This window comes from Oncorhynchus keta, chromosome 37, assembly GCF_023373465.1.
Source record: "Oncorhynchus keta strain PuntledgeMale-10-30-2019 chromosome 37, Oket_V2, whole genome shotgun sequence".
NCBI classification, from domain to species: domain Eukaryota; kingdom Metazoa; phylum Chordata; class Actinopteri; order Salmoniformes; family Salmonidae; genus Oncorhynchus; species Oncorhynchus keta.
Genome location: NC_068457.1, coordinates 15,942,459 through 15,960,183, shown reverse-complemented (window position 1 = coordinate 15,960,183; position 17,725 = coordinate 15,942,459). Strand labels below are relative to the sequence as shown.

General features: G+C 45.9%; 2 protein-coding genes and 1 long non-coding RNA gene across 3 annotated transcripts; 2 read left to right on the top strand and 1 right to left on the bottom strand.

Moving 5' to 3' along the window:
- The first annotated feature begins 104 nt into the window (after window positions 1-104).
- On the top strand, window positions 105-1,536 carry LOC118383271 (cordon-bleu protein-like 1). The gene is made up of 2 exons (XM_035769853.2): window positions 105-1,232; window positions 1,321-1,536. The coding sequence occupies exons 1-2, from the start codon at window positions 1,161-1,163 to the stop codon at window positions 1,510-1,512; spliced, it is 264 nt and encodes an 87-aa protein (XP_035625746.1). The 5' UTR covers window positions 105-1,160; the 3' UTR covers window positions 1,513-1,536.
- Window positions 1,537-1,715: 179 nt separating this feature from the next.
- Window positions 1,716-8,878, top strand: LOC118374187 (uncharacterized). The gene is made up of 4 exons (XR_004823553.2): window positions 1,716-1,804; window positions 2,004-2,171; window positions 2,654-2,759; window positions 5,876-8,878. It is a non-coding gene; the product is annotated as an uncharacterized LOC118374187 (long non-coding RNA).
- Window positions 8,879-10,682: 1,804 nt separating this feature from the next.
- On the bottom strand, window positions 10,683-14,655 carry LOC118374189 (cerebellin-4-like). The gene is made up of 7 exons (XM_035760567.2): window positions 14,225-14,655; window positions 14,069-14,131; window positions 13,914-13,976; window positions 13,708-13,749; window positions 13,063-13,125; window positions 12,638-12,766; window positions 10,683-12,423 (listed from the first exon to the last, which is right to left on the bottom strand). The coding sequence occupies exons 1-7, from the start codon at window positions 14,550-14,552 to the stop codon at window positions 12,137-12,139; spliced, it is 975 nt and encodes a 324-aa protein (XP_035616460.1). The 5' UTR covers window positions 14,553-14,655; the 3' UTR covers window positions 10,683-12,136.
- Between the last annotated feature and the right edge of the window lie 3,070 nt (window positions 14,656-17,725).

Below are 17,725 nucleotides of genomic sequence, written 5' to 3'. Positions count from 1 at the left end.
TTTATATATTCACTTTGTATGTTGTCTACCTCACTTGCTTTGGCAATGTTAACACATGTTTCCCATGCCAATAAAGCCCTTGAATTGAATTGAATTGAAATAGAGACCTAATCAGAGGGAAAAGAGGGAACAGGTGTGAGAGAGTAAACGAGGTCGTTAGAGGAGAATGAGGGACAGCTGGGAGAAGGAAAGGGACCATAGAGAAAGAGAGAGATAGAGGGAGAGAAGGTAACCTAAAACGACCAGCAGGGGGAAACGAAGAGAAGAGAAAGAACAGGAACAAGACATAACATGACAATACATGACACAAAGCGATGTCCATACAGAAATGGTTTGTTGAGATCGGTGTGGAAAAACTTGACTGGCCTGCACAGAGCCCTGACCTCAACCCCATCGAACACCTTTAGGATAATTGGAACGCCGACTGCGAGCCAGGCCTAATCGCCCTGTAACACTTTTAGTGCCCGATCTCACTAATGCTCTTGTAGCTGAATGGAAGAAGGTCCTCGCAGCAATGTTCCAACATCAAGTGGAAAGCCTTTCTCAGAAGAGTGGAGGCTGTTATAGCAGCAAAGGGGGACCAACTCCATATTATGCCCATGATTTTGTAATGAGATGTTGGACGAGTACATGTCCACATACTTTTGGTCATGCAGTGCAAGTCATGTATTATAGTAACACTTTCAGTTGACTGTGGCATCAGCTTCTCACAGGATGTCATCTCCTCTCCTTATGTTGACATTGTCCCTCTCTGTTGGGAGATTCAGTCAAGTCTCCCACTCTGGTCGCGTCAAGACCCCTGGGGAGGCTCCATGGAGGAGTACCTGCTAGAGAGGGAGCATACTCTAGCAGTGGTTCTACCAGGAGGCCTGGAGAAAACGGCCCAGATACATGGGAGGTAAGAGGCATACAGACAGAATGTTTCGTTGGAGCCATACAAAATTGTACTGTGTATTTGGAATGGATTGACTTTGTACGAAAAAGGTATGAAAATGTATGCACTCACTTCGATGAGAGCATCTGCTAAATGACTAAAATGTAAATGGGTTCCTTGGACATACTGGTCACACTCTGTGCCCTGAACCACCTGAATCCATCTGAGTTCACCATAGAACTCCAGAAACCAAATATCCTTCAATCCCACCTCTCTGATTGGAGCCATGGAGGCTCACAGGATCATACTGAAACCTAAAGGGGGAGAGGAGAAGATAAAGAGGCTGTACGTGCCAGAGGTAAATACTAACAAAATGCATCTGTACACACTAGCCAATCTCCAACCTAGGTCAGTTTATGTACTGAAGGGATACTGTTTCCTGAAAGGTCACTGTACGTCTGCTGATCAACTACAAGAAGAACCATAAGGTCGTTGTGAGGGTCAGCCCTAGAGTCCCTCTGGAGCGGCTCCTGCCTGCGGTGTGTGTGAAGTGTGAGTTTGACCTGGAGTCCACCATTTTAATGAGAGCCAATGGCTCTGAAGAACCTTTAAACCTGAGCAGGTCCCTCGGTGGCTAAGGGAACTGTACGCCAAGGACATGGCAGGTGAGAGATGTCTTTATGTAACTGCTTTTGAGTTTTGGTGGCATACTTGTTTCATACCCAAACTGTGTTTTGGAGACTGTCTACAGTATATTATTTACCCACTGAGTGCATCGTGTCTATATACTGTAAATAGGAAAATGCTAACATGGATGTCTATTTCTAATCTTGAACAGCTGCCCCCCACCAAGTAAAGGGAAGAAAGAGAAGGAGAAAGAGAACAGGATTGTTCTGCTTATTCAGGAGAATTAAGAAGAAACCAGAAAAGGTACTTTATTTTACTCTCCTACAACTTAGCTTTAATATTGTACGTAAGCATTGTGTAAGAAATAGATTTCATACTTTGACTAGATCTGTGGATGCAGTTTTTTCTCTCAGCTGTACTAGAATTGAGTGCGTGGTAGGATTTCAGTGTACACTGATTAAGCTTTGTGATATGTGTTTTTTTCTGTGGTCTTCTTCTAAAGTGTCTCTCAGTGAGTGCCCCTTTCTCACGTGGTCTGAAAAACCAGCGGGTGGCCAGCATCAGCATGAACTCCCTGGGTATCCACTCCTCCAACACCCTGCCCATGGACAACACCATGGCCCCCATGGCAGGCTCCCAAAGCGCCCCTGCTGACCTCAACGTCCAGCCGGTGAGTGACTGGGGGTTAGGGAGTAGGATTTAGGGCTGTGTCTCGATGCTATTTCATGGTTTTCTTTGCTTGTCTGCTTTGTTCAGCCTTTACGAAACACAGCCCTTATTTTAAGTGTTTCTAAAATCCCCTATTAGAAAATGGTGGAAAATGAAAAATGATTGGAACCATTTCCTTGTTTGTCCACTAAGTTTTTATGGGTATTATTACACCACCACCGTGGGGCTCTATAAGTGAAAGGACAGGGGATGCTTCCACCATATTGACTTCACCTGATCTGATTGCCTGACTATGTTGCGAGTTTAGTGGTTATAGAGAAAAGGACACAAGAAAAGGAAGCATGTCAATACTATTGAGACTCAGCCAATGACTTTAGACTTTAACTAGTGGTTCCAAATCCTTGTTCCCTGACCACAGTGAGAATGTATGGTGGATTTGGAGGATCATGGGTTAAAGCGGTATTTGTTTCTGGTGTTTTCCAGTTGACCTCTAGGAAGAAGAGGAGAGCCCCCCCCGCCTCCTCCCTGTGCCCCCACACCATCATCCTCCTGTGTTAACACCCACAACGGATCACCCCTGAGATCAAAGGTCAGTCATTTTGAATCACTAGTTGACTTGACATTTGAATGAACTCTCAGTGTTGTAATATTGAGTTAGATCAGGAATTGGCAACTTTGATGGGACTGGGCACAAAAAACAGAACTTATCATGAGGGGCTGCAGTGGCTCGTGGGTCTGCATACCCAAATCATACAGTTAACCATCCCTGAGTTAGAGGGTGGGCTCATGTCGAATCATATACTGCATATGGTGTCTCACCTGTCTGCTAGTGGTCAATATGTTAGTGGGCTCGTTCTGTTGACTCCTATTCCCCTGTCTGACTGGTTGTCCTGCTTGGCTGTTGGTTCTCCTTGGCAGTGGTGTTCATCTGTAGGCTGTTAAACACTGATTTGGGCTCCCGGTAGGCGGTACTTCTCAATCCTGGCACCTGAGCGGGATTGTAGACCACTGTTCTAAGCAGTGTCCCCTTCTTTCTCCCCTGCAGACGGCGAGTGAGAGCTGCGTCCCCCTTTCCTCTTCCTCTGTGCTGCTCCTCCTGTTCCTCCTGTTCCTCCTGCTCCTCCTGTTCCTCCTGCTCCTCCTGCTCCTCCTGCTCCTCCTGTTCCTCCTGCTCCTCCTGCTCCTCCTGTTCCTCCTGCTCCTCCTGCTCCTCCTGCTCCTCCTGCTCCTCCTGTTCCTCCTGCTCCTCCTGCTCCTCCTGTTCCTCCTGTTCCTCCTGCTCCTCCTGCTCCTCCTGCTCCTCCTGTTCCTCCTGTTCCTCCTGTTCCTCCTGCTCCTCCTGTTCCTCCTGCTCCTCCTGTTCCTCCTGTTCCTCCTGCTCCTCCTGTTCCTCCTGCTCCTCCTGTTCCTCCTGCTCCTCCTGTTCCTCCTGTTCCTCCTGTTCCTCCTGCTCCTCCTGTTCCTCCTGCTCCTCCTGCTCCTCCTGTTCCTCCTGCTCCTCCTGCTCCTCCTGTTCCTCCTGTTCCTCCTGCTCCTCCTGCTCCTCCTGCTCCTCCTGCTCCTCCTGTTCCTCCTGCTCCTCCTGCTCCTCCTGCTCCTCCTGCTCCTCCTGTTCCTCCTGTTCCTCCTGCTCCTCCTGTTCCTCCTGTTCCTCCTGTTCCTCCTGCTCCTCCTGTTCCTCCTGCTCCTCCTGTTCCTCCTGCTCCTCCTGTGTTCCTCCTGTTCCTCCTGTTCCTCCTGTTCCTCCTGTTCCTCCTGCTCCTCCTGTTCCTCCTGTTCCTCCTGCTCCTCCTGTTCCTCCTGCTCCTCCTGTTCCTCCTGCTCCTCCTGTTCCTCCTGCTCCTCCTGTTCCTCCTGCTCCTCCTGTTCCTCCTGCTCCTCCTGTTCCTCCTGCTCCTCCTGCTCCACTCTCCTCTTGTCCCCGTGGTGAACGATTCTTCCTGCTCCTCCTGTTCCTCCTGCTCCTCCTGCTCCTCCTGCTCCTCCTGCTCCTCCTGCTCCTCCTGTTCCTCCTGTTCCTCCTGCTCCTCCTGTTCCTCCTGTTCCTCCTGTTCCTCCTGCTCCTCCTGTTCCTCCTGCTCCTCCTGTTCCTCCTGCTCCTCCTGCTCCTCCTGTTCCTCCTGCTCCTCCTGCTCCTCCTGCTCCTCCTGTTCCTCCTGCTCCTCCTGCTCCTCCTGCTCCTCCTGCTCCTCCTGTTCCTCCTGCTCCTCCTGCTCCTCCTGCTCCTCCTGCTCCTCCTGCTCCTCCTGTTCCTCCTGCTCCTCCTGTTCCTCCTGCTCCTCCTGTTCCTCCTGCTCCTCCTGCTCCTCCTGTTCCTCCTGCTCCTCCTGTTCCTCCTGCTCCTCCTGTTCCTCCTGCTCCTCCTGTTCCTCCTGTTCCTCCTGTTCCTCCTGCTCCTCCTGTTCCTCCTGCTCCTCCTGCTCCTCCTGTTCCTCCTGCTCCTCCTGTTCCTCCTGCTCCTCCTGCTCCTCCTGTTCCTCCTGCTCCTCCTGTTCCTCCTGTTCCTCCTGCTCCTCCTGTTCCTCCTGCTCCTCCTGTTCCTCCTGCTCCTCCTGTTCCTCCTGTTCCTCCTGTTCCTCCTGCTCCTCCTGTTCCTCCTGCTCCTCCTGTTCCTCCTGCTCCTCCTGTTCCTCCTGCTCCTCCTGCTCCTCCTGCTCCTCCTGCTCCTCCTGTTCCTCCTGCTCCTCCTGTTCCTCCTGTTCCTCCTGTTCCTCCTGTTCCTCCTGCTCCTCCTGTTCCTCCTGTTCCTCCTGCTCCTCCTGTTCCTCCTGCTCCTCCTGCTCCTCCTGTTCCTCCTGCTCCTCCTGCTCCTCCTGCTCCTCCTGCTCCTCCTGCTCCTCCTGTTCCTCCTGCTCCTCCTGTTCCTCCTGCTCCTCCTGTTCCTCCTGCTCCTCCTGCTCCTCCTGCTCCTCCTGCTCCTCCTGCTCCTCCTGTTCCTCCTGCTCCTCCTGTTCCTCCTGCTCCTCCTGCTCCTCCTGCTCCTCCTGCTCCTCCTGCTCCACTCTCCTCTTGTCCCTGTGGTGAACGATTCTTCCTGCTCTCCTCCATGTTGGTTTTTTGGACTGTCGTGTTTATCACTCGGTTGTCTTCTTTATAAGCTCTTTATTTTATTTCTGTTTCATTTGTTAGTGTGTTGTGCTTTTACCACCTGTGTAACCTTTCGTTTCGTTTCTCTGGGTTTAGATGGGAGGTTTCTCAGTACAGTAACACATTGCTTTATTTCCTGCAACGTCATAACTGTGCCTTCTAGAGAGACGCATCAGGCAATACACACCTCTGTGTAAATGACGTATATTACCTCACAAGTTCGCTTTTGAATAAAACCACAAGGGATTTGGTTTGTATTGTCTCCAACTTGTCTTTTCAGTTTTCTTTGTTTTTCTGCTCCTCAATTGACATGTTTTCTACCATTACCCTCTTTCTTTTCAGTCATAGTTTAAACTACATCTGTTGAGGAGATAATAGGTTGATATTCCTTGTGTAAATGTATTCGTTCGATTTTAATGAAGTGCTTTGATTAACTTGTTTTGTCAGAAACTGGGCTGTGTCTGTATTGTGTCTATAACCACCTTAGTACTCATTTCAATCACAATCTAATCTACGATCATCTTTGCACCCTTATTTCCTATATTGCAATCCTCAGTTACTCAAACCACCAGCCATTATCTATTCTAGATGAACTTAACAATTTCTCTGTCTTTACAGGGAATGGACAGTCACTTCACACACTGAAGGAGGAGATGGGAGAGTGTGAGGGGGACCTGGACTCCCCATCCTCATCCCCAAACATCTCCAGGCCTTTGAGTCAGCCTCGGGTGTCCCCCACTCCCCCTTCTACCCCCTCCACTACCTCTAGCACCTTTCCACCCTCCAATCCCTACCATCCCTCCCTCCCCTGCCACCCTAGGGGAGATACTAACCCCTTTCCTGCTTTGTCAAACCCGGGCCAACCTCAAGCATCCTTCGTTCCCAACCCCAAGACCCGTCAACTCCACCGATGGAGGCTCACCTGGGTCCTTGACAAGGTCGGGTGGAAGTAAGGGACTCAGTCCCCTCTCTTTACTCAAACTCAAGACCAAGGACCCTGGTGAAGCTTGGAGGAGTCCCAGTCTGAGGGAGGGGATGACCACATTTACCGTGGTGCCCCTAGGGCAGTCCCTGAAGGAGCAGAGAGGCTTGGAGGTGGACCTGACCCTGGCGAAGACCCAGGCCTTAGACCCAGCACAAACCATTGATGAACCCTCCAATGGTGTTGCTGAACCTGGGTTGGAGCACCACCAGACAAGGAAGAAGACACTGGTATCACTGGAGAGGTCAGAGGTTGAGGGATCTACCCCAGAGCCTGATATGGATTCTAAACTTTCTCCTCCAGGGTTTCCAGAAGGTTCTACTGACTGGGTCTTCAGTCCTCCAACCGTGTCTAGTCCTATCGAGCTTTAACAGACCGCATCAAATTCACCAGTGGTAGTTAGGAGAATTCCGAGATGGAGGCCCAGGAGGAGTCCGAATCACCCACAGACAGTCTAGATTCAGAACTACAGAAAAGTCTAGAGGTAGAAGTCTCAGAGGAGTCGGATACACTCTCAGATACCCAACCCATACACAGCTTTGTCCCACACCAATGGAATACCTGGAGATGAGGTGACCTCAACTCCTGAACTACTGGAGAGCAGGGGATTGTTCTGGAAGCCCAGTCTGGTGATAGAGGAGGCAGAAGTGGACCGAGACGGAGCCGGCCCAGTTACGAGTGAGGCCTCCTGGGGGAACAAATCACCGCCCTTCCTCTTATCCTCCCCCTTCTCTTCATACGATGAGTCATACCTTCTGTGAATCAGCAGAGGGAGACAATCAGACTGATGCCTCTTCTTCACCCAAACCGAACATGATTCATTTGACTTCACCCAAACCTACGTGCCTGCAGCCCTGGACAGGAAAACTGCCATTTCCTCCTGCTTTACCCAGGCTGTGGCTCTAGCCACCCATAAGTCCCAGTCCTCCTGTCCTCGAAGGCCAGCACCAGACTTGCTTCCCTCCCTCTCCGGATCCTCGCCCTCCACTGCTTTACTGCTAACCAATGCGGTGAGTGATGATTTTGACCTGCACTGACACAGTGATGACATGCCCATTTTGCCATTGTAGCAACTGGATTGGACCCAAAACTGAACCATTGTTTACCCCTATCATACTACAATGTGCTTCCTTCTATACATAAAGTTGCCATTCTTAACTTTCATGATCTCTCTGTGAACCTCACATGTTCCACAGGTGAACTCTTTACACCAGTGGAGGCTGGTGGGAGGAGCCATAGGAGGACGGGCTCATTGGAATGGCTGGAATGGAATAAATGGAACGGAGTGAAACAGGGTTTCTATGTGTTGGATACCCTTCCATTCCAGACATTCCAATGAGCCTGCCCTCATACAGCTCACCCCACCAGCCTCCACTGCATTACACAGGAAAGAAGGGAAGGGCATATCTTTACGGAAGTGTGTACATTCTACAGTGTGATTGTAATTTTTTCTCTCTGGAAAGACGCCATTTGTTACATTAAATGGCGACATATGCCTTTCTAAACAATCCTGGCAGGCTGGTATTCTTCTGAGACACCTTAGTGTTTGTCTGTTATCTTCATGTGTATGTGCAAAAGGTGGTGTATGGCTCTGTAGAATACCTCTATGGACATGCTCACACTCTGTGTGACCTGGTGGAGGAAGGACCTAATCTAAACGGGTGATATTCGTGTCTCTTGTCCTACAGGGGCCATAATGGCTTCATAGTAAATCTGTGAAATGGAAGTTTCTGTTTAGGGTGAGGCAACTGCAGTGAAGTAGAGCCGGCCACCACATAGTCACATGACCTCCAAACGGACCCCACTTAGAGGTCGACTGACAAATCCCAAAGAAGCCCAGGCCCCTGTTTTGCACTGGGAGTCAGCGCGTTATAAAAACAACATTTATCCAAGACTTCATCCAAGAGTTGGATTAGTGTACAGGTCATTTTATGTTCACTGAATGTTTGTTTTTGTATCATGCTACCTGAATTAATTGGAGGCAGTGCTGCCTTTTCGTTATGTTATTAAGATATTTGACTTTTATGCGAAGATGTATTTATTTGACCTTGGTAGTACAGTATTTATGGGCTCTACATTTTTGTACTTGGAGTTTCCTGCTGACTCGTTAGTGTTGAAATGTGCCAAAACCGAGATTAAATCATACGTAATCTCTCCTCACCAACTCTGAAATAAGACGACTTAAAATGTTACATTTCATTCTGTACATATCACACCTTTCTGAGTGAATTGTTCTATATATTTTCCCCCCAGACATTATAAGTAAATGATATGCCTTAATCAACTAGTGTGTTGCTTTCTTTTGCCACTGGAGGGCAGGAGCACACCTCACAAATATCTCATGCACAGAACCACTGAGTGAGCTGTTTTGTGATCCACACTTGATCAATTATTAGCATTGACATATCCAGATACTAAAGAAGAGCATCAATTATCGTTCATCTTCTTTGTCTTTACTGGTTATACTTTTTTTTAAATGCATTAGTGTGTTTTTATTTCAAGCCTTGTTATCTTTTCAATTATTAAGCAATGGTTGGTATTTGACAAGGATATTCTACAGGGTGCCATGTTTAGAACATTGCAGGAAGATATGTAATATGAAATGGACATGATGTGAAATAAATCATGTTCTTGCTATGCATTGTTGTTCAGAGTGCAACACATTACTGAATAAACTGAGATGATGTACAGTGTTAAATCTTGTACTGTTGACATACTGTACCCCTGCCCGAAGGCTGCACTGTGTAACAGTATGCATGGGTGCTGAGTGCATCCACAGTATATTGATTCAGCTCTGGCCTTAGAGAGAGACAGCCAGCAAGCTGCCGTCGCTACATAGTCAGGCCTAGCCAGAGCAGATGCAGCCTGTGGTTAAAGTCTCTTACTACCAGACCAGGGCAGAGCGCTGGGATACACTCCTCTCCTCTAGCTTGTGAGGCGACCTCTGACCCTATCGTGTTTCCACGGTGATCCCCCCCGGAGGATGTTTCCTGGCCCTCAAGGGCAGCGGTGATGTCATGTGGCCGTTGTCATGGAGAATGCCATTATCGCCCCTAAGGGAGAGTCACGTCTCGAAGGTAGAGGAGAGACACACACCCACACACTGAAGCTACCTAAAGATATCCAGTACAAGTGACAACTCTGGCATTCTCCTTCTTGTGATGAAAGGTTGCATTTCAACCTGGGCTATGATGTTATACATTACATGACCAAAGTATGTGGACAACTGCTTGTCGAACATCTCATTACAAACTCATGGGCATTAATATGGAATTGGCCTCTCCTTTTGCTATAACAACCTCCACTCTTCTGGGAAGGCTTTGCACTAGATGTTGGAACATTGCTGCGGGGACTTGTTTCGATTCAGCAATGAGCAATAGTGAGATCGGGCACTGATGTTGGACGATTATGCCTGGCTCGCAGTCGGCGTTCCAATTCATCCCAAAGGTGTTCGATGGGGTTGAGGTCAGGGCTTCTTCCACACCGATCTTGACAAAACATTTCTGTACAGAACTCGCTTTGTGCATGGGGGCATTGTCATGCAGGAAAGGGCCTCCCCCAAACTGTTGCTAGAAAGTTGGAAGCACAGAATTGTTTAGAATGTCTTTAAATGCTGTAGTGTTAAGATTTCCTTTCACTGGAACTAAGGGGCCTAGCCCAAACCTTGAAAAACAGCCCCAAACCATTATTTCTCCTTCACCAAATTTTACAGTTGGCACTATACATTCGGGAAGGTAGTGTTCTCCTGGCAGCCGCAAAACTCAGATTCGTCTTGTCGGACTGCCAGATGGTGAAGCGCGATTCATCACTCCAGAGAACGTGTTTCTACTGCTCCAGTGTTCAATGGCGACAAGCTTTACACCACTCCAGCCGACGCTTGGCATTGCGATCTTAGGCTTGTGTGCGGCTGCTCAGCCATGGAAACCCATTTCATGAAGCTCCCGACGAACAGTTCTTCTGCTGACGTTGCTTGCAGAGGCAGTTTGGAACTCGGTAGTGAGTGTTACAACCGAGGACAGACGATTTTTACACGCTAGCGCTTCAGCACTCTGCGGCCCCGTTCTGTGAGCTTGTGTGGCCTACCACTTAGCGGCTGAGCCGTTGTTACTCCTAGACATTTCCACTTCACAATAACAGCACTTACAGTTGACCAGGGTAGCTCTAGCAAGGCAGAAATTTGATGAACTGACTATTGGAAAGGTGGCATCCTATGACGGTGCCACGTTGGAAGTCACTGAGCTCTTCAGTAAGACAATTCTACTGCCAATGTTTGTCTATGGAGATTGCATGGCTGTGTGCTTGATTTTATACACCTGTCACCAACCGGTGTGGCTGAAGTAGATGAATCCACTAATCCACTGATCATATTGTGTCAGTCACATTAGATATTTAATTAATAAAGCCTTTGATTAAGCAGGGCCTTTTAGATCAAATTAAATCAAGCTTTATTTATACAGTACATTTGAGGCATAAATGCAACACTGCACTTCACAAGGAAAAACATTCATAAAATAAAAACTGAAATAAGAGGATAAAAAAAGCATAACAAAGACTGAACAACTAAAGAGCACACTTAGGAAAAGCAAAACTAAAAAGATCTCTTTTAAATTATGTCCACAGTTTCAGCCCCCCTCAGGTTCTCTGGCAGGCTATTCCAGAGGTTGGGGGCATAACTAAAGGCTGCCTCTCCATACCTCTTGGTCCTAGGCTTTGGGGACAGAGGGCCTGAGGGACGTACTCTGAAAGCAGGTCTGACATGTATTGGGGTTCACAATTGTGGATGGATTTAAAACCAATAAAATAATCTTAAAATGAATTCTGAAACTCACAGAGAGCCAGTACAGAGACCTTAAACCTGGTGTAATGTGTGCTCTCTGTCTGGTCTTGGTCAGTACTCGTGCTGCAGCGTTCTGTATGTTTTGCAGTTGACCAATGGCTTTCTTGGGTAGACCAGACAGGAGAGCATTGCAGTAGTCTGCTTGTAATAAAAGCATGGAAAGAGTTTCCCTGTATCAGCCTGAGAGAGAAACAGCCGTACCTTGGAAATATTCCTCAGTTGGTAAAAAGCTATTTTGGTCACATTCCTAATGTGTGATTTGAAGTTGAGTTCAGAATATAAAATGACACCTAGGTTTTGTACCTGGTGTTTTATCTTTACTGCCCGTGAATTCAAATGTGAGCCATATTCTCTGTAATAATTGGCTCCAATAATAAGTACCTCAGTCTTGTCTTGATTTAGCTGGAGGAAGTTGTGAGCCATCCAAGTATTTAAACCACTAATACAGTCTACGAATTTATCTGTGGAGCTAAAATACTCTGGTGACACAGAAATGTTTCTGTGTGTAGCAGTGAAAATCAATTACGTGCTTTCTGATAACGCTGCCAAGGGGTTACATATACTGTATAAACTGAACAGTACCAGACCCAAAACTGAACCTTTTGGAACGCCACATGTCTTTTTTCTCTGAGTTCTGTTCACAAGCGGTGACAAAGATGAAGAGGCTGTTTTGTGTTGATGTGGAGGCCTTACCGTGGGGAGGTAGGGAGAGAGACACACACAGCCTGTTTAATGTCAACCTGAGTGTGCCTTGAACACCACTACTAGGACAAGCACCGCTGTGTTACCAGTTCACACTTTGACTTGGTTCCTGGTCAAAGAGGGGTCTGGACTTCTTATCATGTCCATCAACATATGAACATAACAACCTTTTACATTTTCAAATCAAATAATTCCTTCATTTTTATGATTCTTATTATCTTATTTCCTTTTCTCTCTGCAATTCTAACTGTCAAAAATACAAGGAAAAGCCTGGACGGAGTGAAGGAGTCGCTTCACATCAATGATAGAAATAATCTGGATAATTGATTGATCTCAAACTCACACCAGAGTGCTCCCTTCACATAGGGAAGAGCAGGAAGCCACTGAAGGTGCTGTAGTTACTCGACTTTTCATCATAGAGCTCCTGATTTACTGGGAGACGCATGTAGACCACATCCCCGGCCTCCAGCTCTAGAGTCAACGCATTAGACAAGAACCTATTACGCCCATTGTCATTGTTCTGGTGATTGAACATGACACTCTTGTCGTTGTGGTAAATATAGGCATCTATGGACGGTGGACCCTTGAGACCCATGGCAGTGAATCTGATGTAGTAGAGTCCTCTCACTGGTGCTGTGAAGACACCTGCATCAGAGGAGAGTAAAATAAGTTAACAGACTGTCACAGACACTGTTAGCAACGCTGGAATAGCTGGTTGTCTACATGTTTTTATATGGGATAAAGATGACACAATCACAATGCATGTGTACACCTGTCTGATAGCAGATGTCTAATGAGAACATGATCTGATCCCAGATCACATTTGAATACAAGGTGAAAGTTTTAGTGTGTTCTGTACCTGTATTTGGGTTGTAGGCCTTGCCGATGTTGGTGATGACCCTTCTGTATACTAGTGTGGTGATACTATTAAAGGGTCCTAAATATCCATCATTAGTCAAACCAGCAGAGAAGGCCACCTTTGGTCTGTCTATGAAAACAGAGGAGGGAATTCAAATTCACTGATTAAAGACAAAAACAAACATGTTAAATGCATAATATGAGCCTGATGAAGACAAAAATCACCTAAAAAGACATGGAAATTAAATCCTAACAAAAGCTTTAAGTGAAAAGCAAAGATGCAATCTGCAACATTTATCATATTACAAACGCATTCGGCAATGAAGAAAAAAAACAACACTGATTCGCCAACAGCCCAACAGCCATTCCATTAGATTACAAGCATGTGCAATTGCAGGCCTACAGTATATGCACCATGGAGTTTACCTGCATTCTCTCTCCTCAGCTCCTCCACCATCCCCTCGCTGGCATTCAGTCTGGCATCTAAGGCTACCATTACAAAAAGACAGAGTAGTCAACTGAAGCTTAAACTCTCTGTTTTAACCAGAATGATTTCATATATGTGACTGAACTCAGGAAGGTGAGTTTATGTCCAATTTTCAAGATTGTCTTTCTTTTACATTTGATAAAAGTACAGACTCAGCTTCAAAATAGCATATAATATCATATAATTAAGATATGTTTCTTTGAAATTTGATACACCTGTTTTTACATTTTGGAGACAAGTAGGAGGAAAAATGCCCTTTCTAGAGGGCTCTTTGTTTACGGCCATTCAGCATCGTTCACACCCTCTTAATCCTTCGCCCCATCCATCTTTTTAAGAATTCCCATGGAAACGAATGAGTCAGCATGGCATCTTCCTCCAGGAAGTAGTCTCTCTCTATTGTCCCCCTCCATTATCTCAAACATGAGATCCTGCCTTTCTCCCTACATAGCTCAGTGCTTTCCCCTTGGCAAAACTAGGGTCATCATTTAACAGATCCCAGACATGTTTGTAATTAAGGCATATGAAAGTTCAGAGGAGTAGGAAATGGCAACAAACGCCTACGATCCGGGAATCCGGTCCTTTACCTGTGTTCCCATTCTCACTGTCTGTCGCTCTGGCCTCCAGGGCTAGAATGGCATGGGAAACAGCCATGAAAAGTGACTTCATATGAGAAATATGCATAACTAACTGTCTATAAACAACTTCATAGACAATTTTACAAATACAGTTTTATTCGTGACCCTTTCTTTCTAATGAGAAACAACTGATGTTGGTGGACAAACTACATTACCTGCATTTATTCTCTTCAGCTCCTCCACCTCCCTTTCACTGGCACTCAGTCTGGCGCCCATGGCTAGAATTGTGGGAAGAAAGTAAGTTCATGATCCTCCTCTGAACTGACCTCATTATACAAAATTAATTTATATTACAAAACAGCCTTCTGACCTGTATTTTGTTCTTTCAAGTCCTCTACCTCCCTCTCGATGACACTCAGTCTGGCCCCCATAGCTGGATTTATGGGAGAGGAAAAAAAAACAATTCTCAAAAACATGTTGATCCTCCACTGAAATGACTTCTAAATGAACCAAATTCCATAAATACCAGCATTCTCACTCTCCAGTCTGGCCTCAGATCCTCTTCGCCATTTTTCTCTCCACCTTCTTTCCATCTTTTTCTCCATGTTCCTCATCTTCTTTCGCTGCTCCAAAATCATGGTTCCCAGGTTATCCACCACGTCTCTAAGCTCCTCTACCTCACCCCAGATATCAGGCGTTGTGATGGTCTGGCCGGTCGTCTGTTTGCTAGTCAACTCTGTATCTCCAGTCCCGCGGCTCTCCACCAAACTCTCTCTATCCCCTCCACTCTCTCCCTGAGCCCGTGTCCCAGACCGACAGAGCAGCAACACCAGCAGAGCTACAGCACCCCTCATTCTGAAACGACACCACTTCAGAAATAACGCAGCCTGTGAGGCTCACTACAGGCAAAAAAAGTAGTGAAGCCTGAGAAGTGTTTCACATGTTTTTGACGTGATGTGTACAAAGTAACGTCAAGGATCCTGCTGAAGAATTCAAGGTGAGCTGACTGCCTTTTTAATCTGAGACACTGCAAGGTTGTGGGAGAACCTGTTATTTGGTTGAAGGTCTTTCTTTATCTCCATAAGGTACCGTGTGTTGATGTTTGTGTTTATCTATTTACATAATACTAATACTGTGACAGATCACACACAGTGAATGAATGCACACCGTAGACACACAGATTAACTGATTACACATTCACAAGTAACACAATCATATTATAATGACATTTCTTTTTACAGTTATGCACAGACATGCACACACACATGCGCACGCGCTCACACACACACACACACACACACACACACACACACACACACATACACACAAACTGTTGCATGCTGTCGAATCAATTGAGCAGCCCACAGAACAACCAGTAGTCAGTACTTCCCATTAATTTATTCAGTCATCTGTTCATTTGTTTTTTATCTATATATTATACCATTAAATGTGTTGATTTAGGATGTTTTACAAGGAGCCTCACGGCTGGTATTCATACTGTAGTAATAAGATGATATGCTCATCATAAATAAGCCTATAGGTGTGCTTGCGTTTGGAGTGTGTGTGTGTGTGTGTGTGTGTGTGTGTGTGTGTGTGTGTGTGTGTGTGTGTGTGTGTGTGTGTGTGTGTGTGTGTGTGTGTGTGTCCACTCGTTGGTACGTGTGTGTGTGTCGTGTGTGTGTGTGTGTGTGTGTGTGTGTGTGTGTGTGTGTGTGTGTGTGTGTGTGTGTGTGTGTGTGTGTGTGTGTGTGTGTGTGTTCACGGAGTAGCTTTCGCTAGGATTGAAATAGGCAATCGATGAATAACCCAAAGCGTTGTTCTCCTGGACATACTGACTGACTAGCTGGTGGGGGAGAGGAGCTGAACAGTACTCAACAGCTCCACCTGGGGACTGACAGCCCCCCCAGTACGATGGAGATGCAGGAAAGAGAACGTTAGCAGCGCCTGAGGGGCTGTTGTGTTGGGAAACAAAATGCGGGGGAGACGATATTTGACCTTTGACCTGGACCATATATTCAGCTGATCTCTTCTACTTTGGAAGAATGGGGAATCAGTGGGTTCCATGTAATTGATATTGTCATATTCTTGTAGTGGTGCTTTTTGAATGAGGATATGTGGTAACCTGGTTAAATGTTAGGGATATGATACTGGTGATTGTTTTTTATGATGTGGCAAATAGCCAGGGCAAACCAAGACAGAGCAAGAGGGATGTGCTTGTATTCAAAATTAACATTTATTTGAGTTTTGTCAGATTGATGCCAACTATTTCACTGTAAAAGAGAGGGAGAGAGAGAAAGTGTGTGTATGTATTTTCTAAGCAAAACTTTACAGCTATGCACAGTAGCATATTTTTTCAGTAAATTTCATCAGTATCACTATTCAAGGTCATTCAATTAGATATTTTAAACAGGAGAGTAATAATTGCATGATTTGTTAAGTATGTTTTTTATTTAACAGTTGGCTGTGGTGAGTGTAATAATACAGTAGTGAATAGGAGATGAACAAGGCTACAGAACAAAGCTACTGAATGAAGTTACTGAACAAGATTACTGAACAAGGCTACTGAATAAGGTTACCATTTGTATAAACACTTTTCTGATTTATTTGGATTCAACACAAATAGTATACTCTTATTTAGATGCGGGTGAGATTCTGCACAAATCAATGACTGCATCATACATTTCAACAATTATATTATTTTATACATATCAAATATCTGGATGTTCGGTATGAATGTACAAGTGGTCTGGTAAAAGAGAAAGTATGTTTCTAAATCACATTCACTTGTTTCGTGTGTGTAGATGACATAACGAACCAGAACTGACAATACCCTCTTGCGGGGGGCCGGAACTGAATGAATCGGCCCGGAATCGGGTGTCGGACTCGGCCGGAATCAAAATGAATGACTGCCAAGAATCGGCCCAAGTACATCGGGCCGTTTCCGTCTACCAGAATTCAGCCAAATGACCCAATTTAGTCATTTTAAATATTACTATTATACATTGTGTACATACACATTATACCCATCCACAAAAAAACACATTTTCAGTTGGAGGAAACACCATACACCTGTGTGACCGTGTCAGCGTGCATGCACCTGGCCCGCCACGGGAGTCGCTACAGCGCGATGGGACAAGGCCATCCCGGCCGGCCAAACCCTCCCCTACTCGAATGTCGCTGGGCCAATTGTAAGTCGCCTCATGGGTCTATCGGTTGCGGCCCGGCACGGATCTCAAACCAGCATCTGTTGCAACGCAGTTTGCACTACGATGCAGTGTTTTAGACCGCTGCGTCGCTCGGGAAGCTCCACCCACAAAGTTTTGAATGGTTATCAATTGCCTTGCACAAAGTATCAAAATACTAAAATACTACACAGGACTCTTACGTTTTTTTTTAATTGAAATGTTAATTGTATTTTTTGATCACAGAAACAATGAAAATATGGAAAAATAAATAATGAAATGTTAATTATATAAAGCAGCCCGTGAAATCATCTGCCAGAGAGTAGCCTCAAGCCGCCCGACGCACAAGTAATAATTTCGGATCAGATAAATCACACCGGAATCAGCCCGAGCTCAATCCCCGCATCCTAGCCATAAGTAATACTGCCGAAATCAGCTCAGACTCGGGCCACATGACGTCGGCCGAGTCTGACACTCAGCCTCGTGCTCCGACTCTCAGCCGGAATCTGCCCAGATCCACTGTGCTAGCTGGGTAACCACCAACCCAAGTACAGTCTTGATAGAATGATGGTTATCTGCTTACTGCCACTAATAATCATTATATAACAACGATACAATACGGTTTGATAGGCCGTTTCCACCTGTCATTTTCTTCATTTTGCAAGTCTCCGAGACTGAGGGAAAAATGTGTTTTTGTAACAAATGATTTGTGTCAAATTCTCCAAATTCAATTCGCTGACAAATTGATACAATTTCCCCTATGTATTTTCCATTGGCCTTTTCTTTGATTTTAATACCGGCCTCTAAAATAGTCAGATTGTGTAAATGATCAGATGAGGAAATGA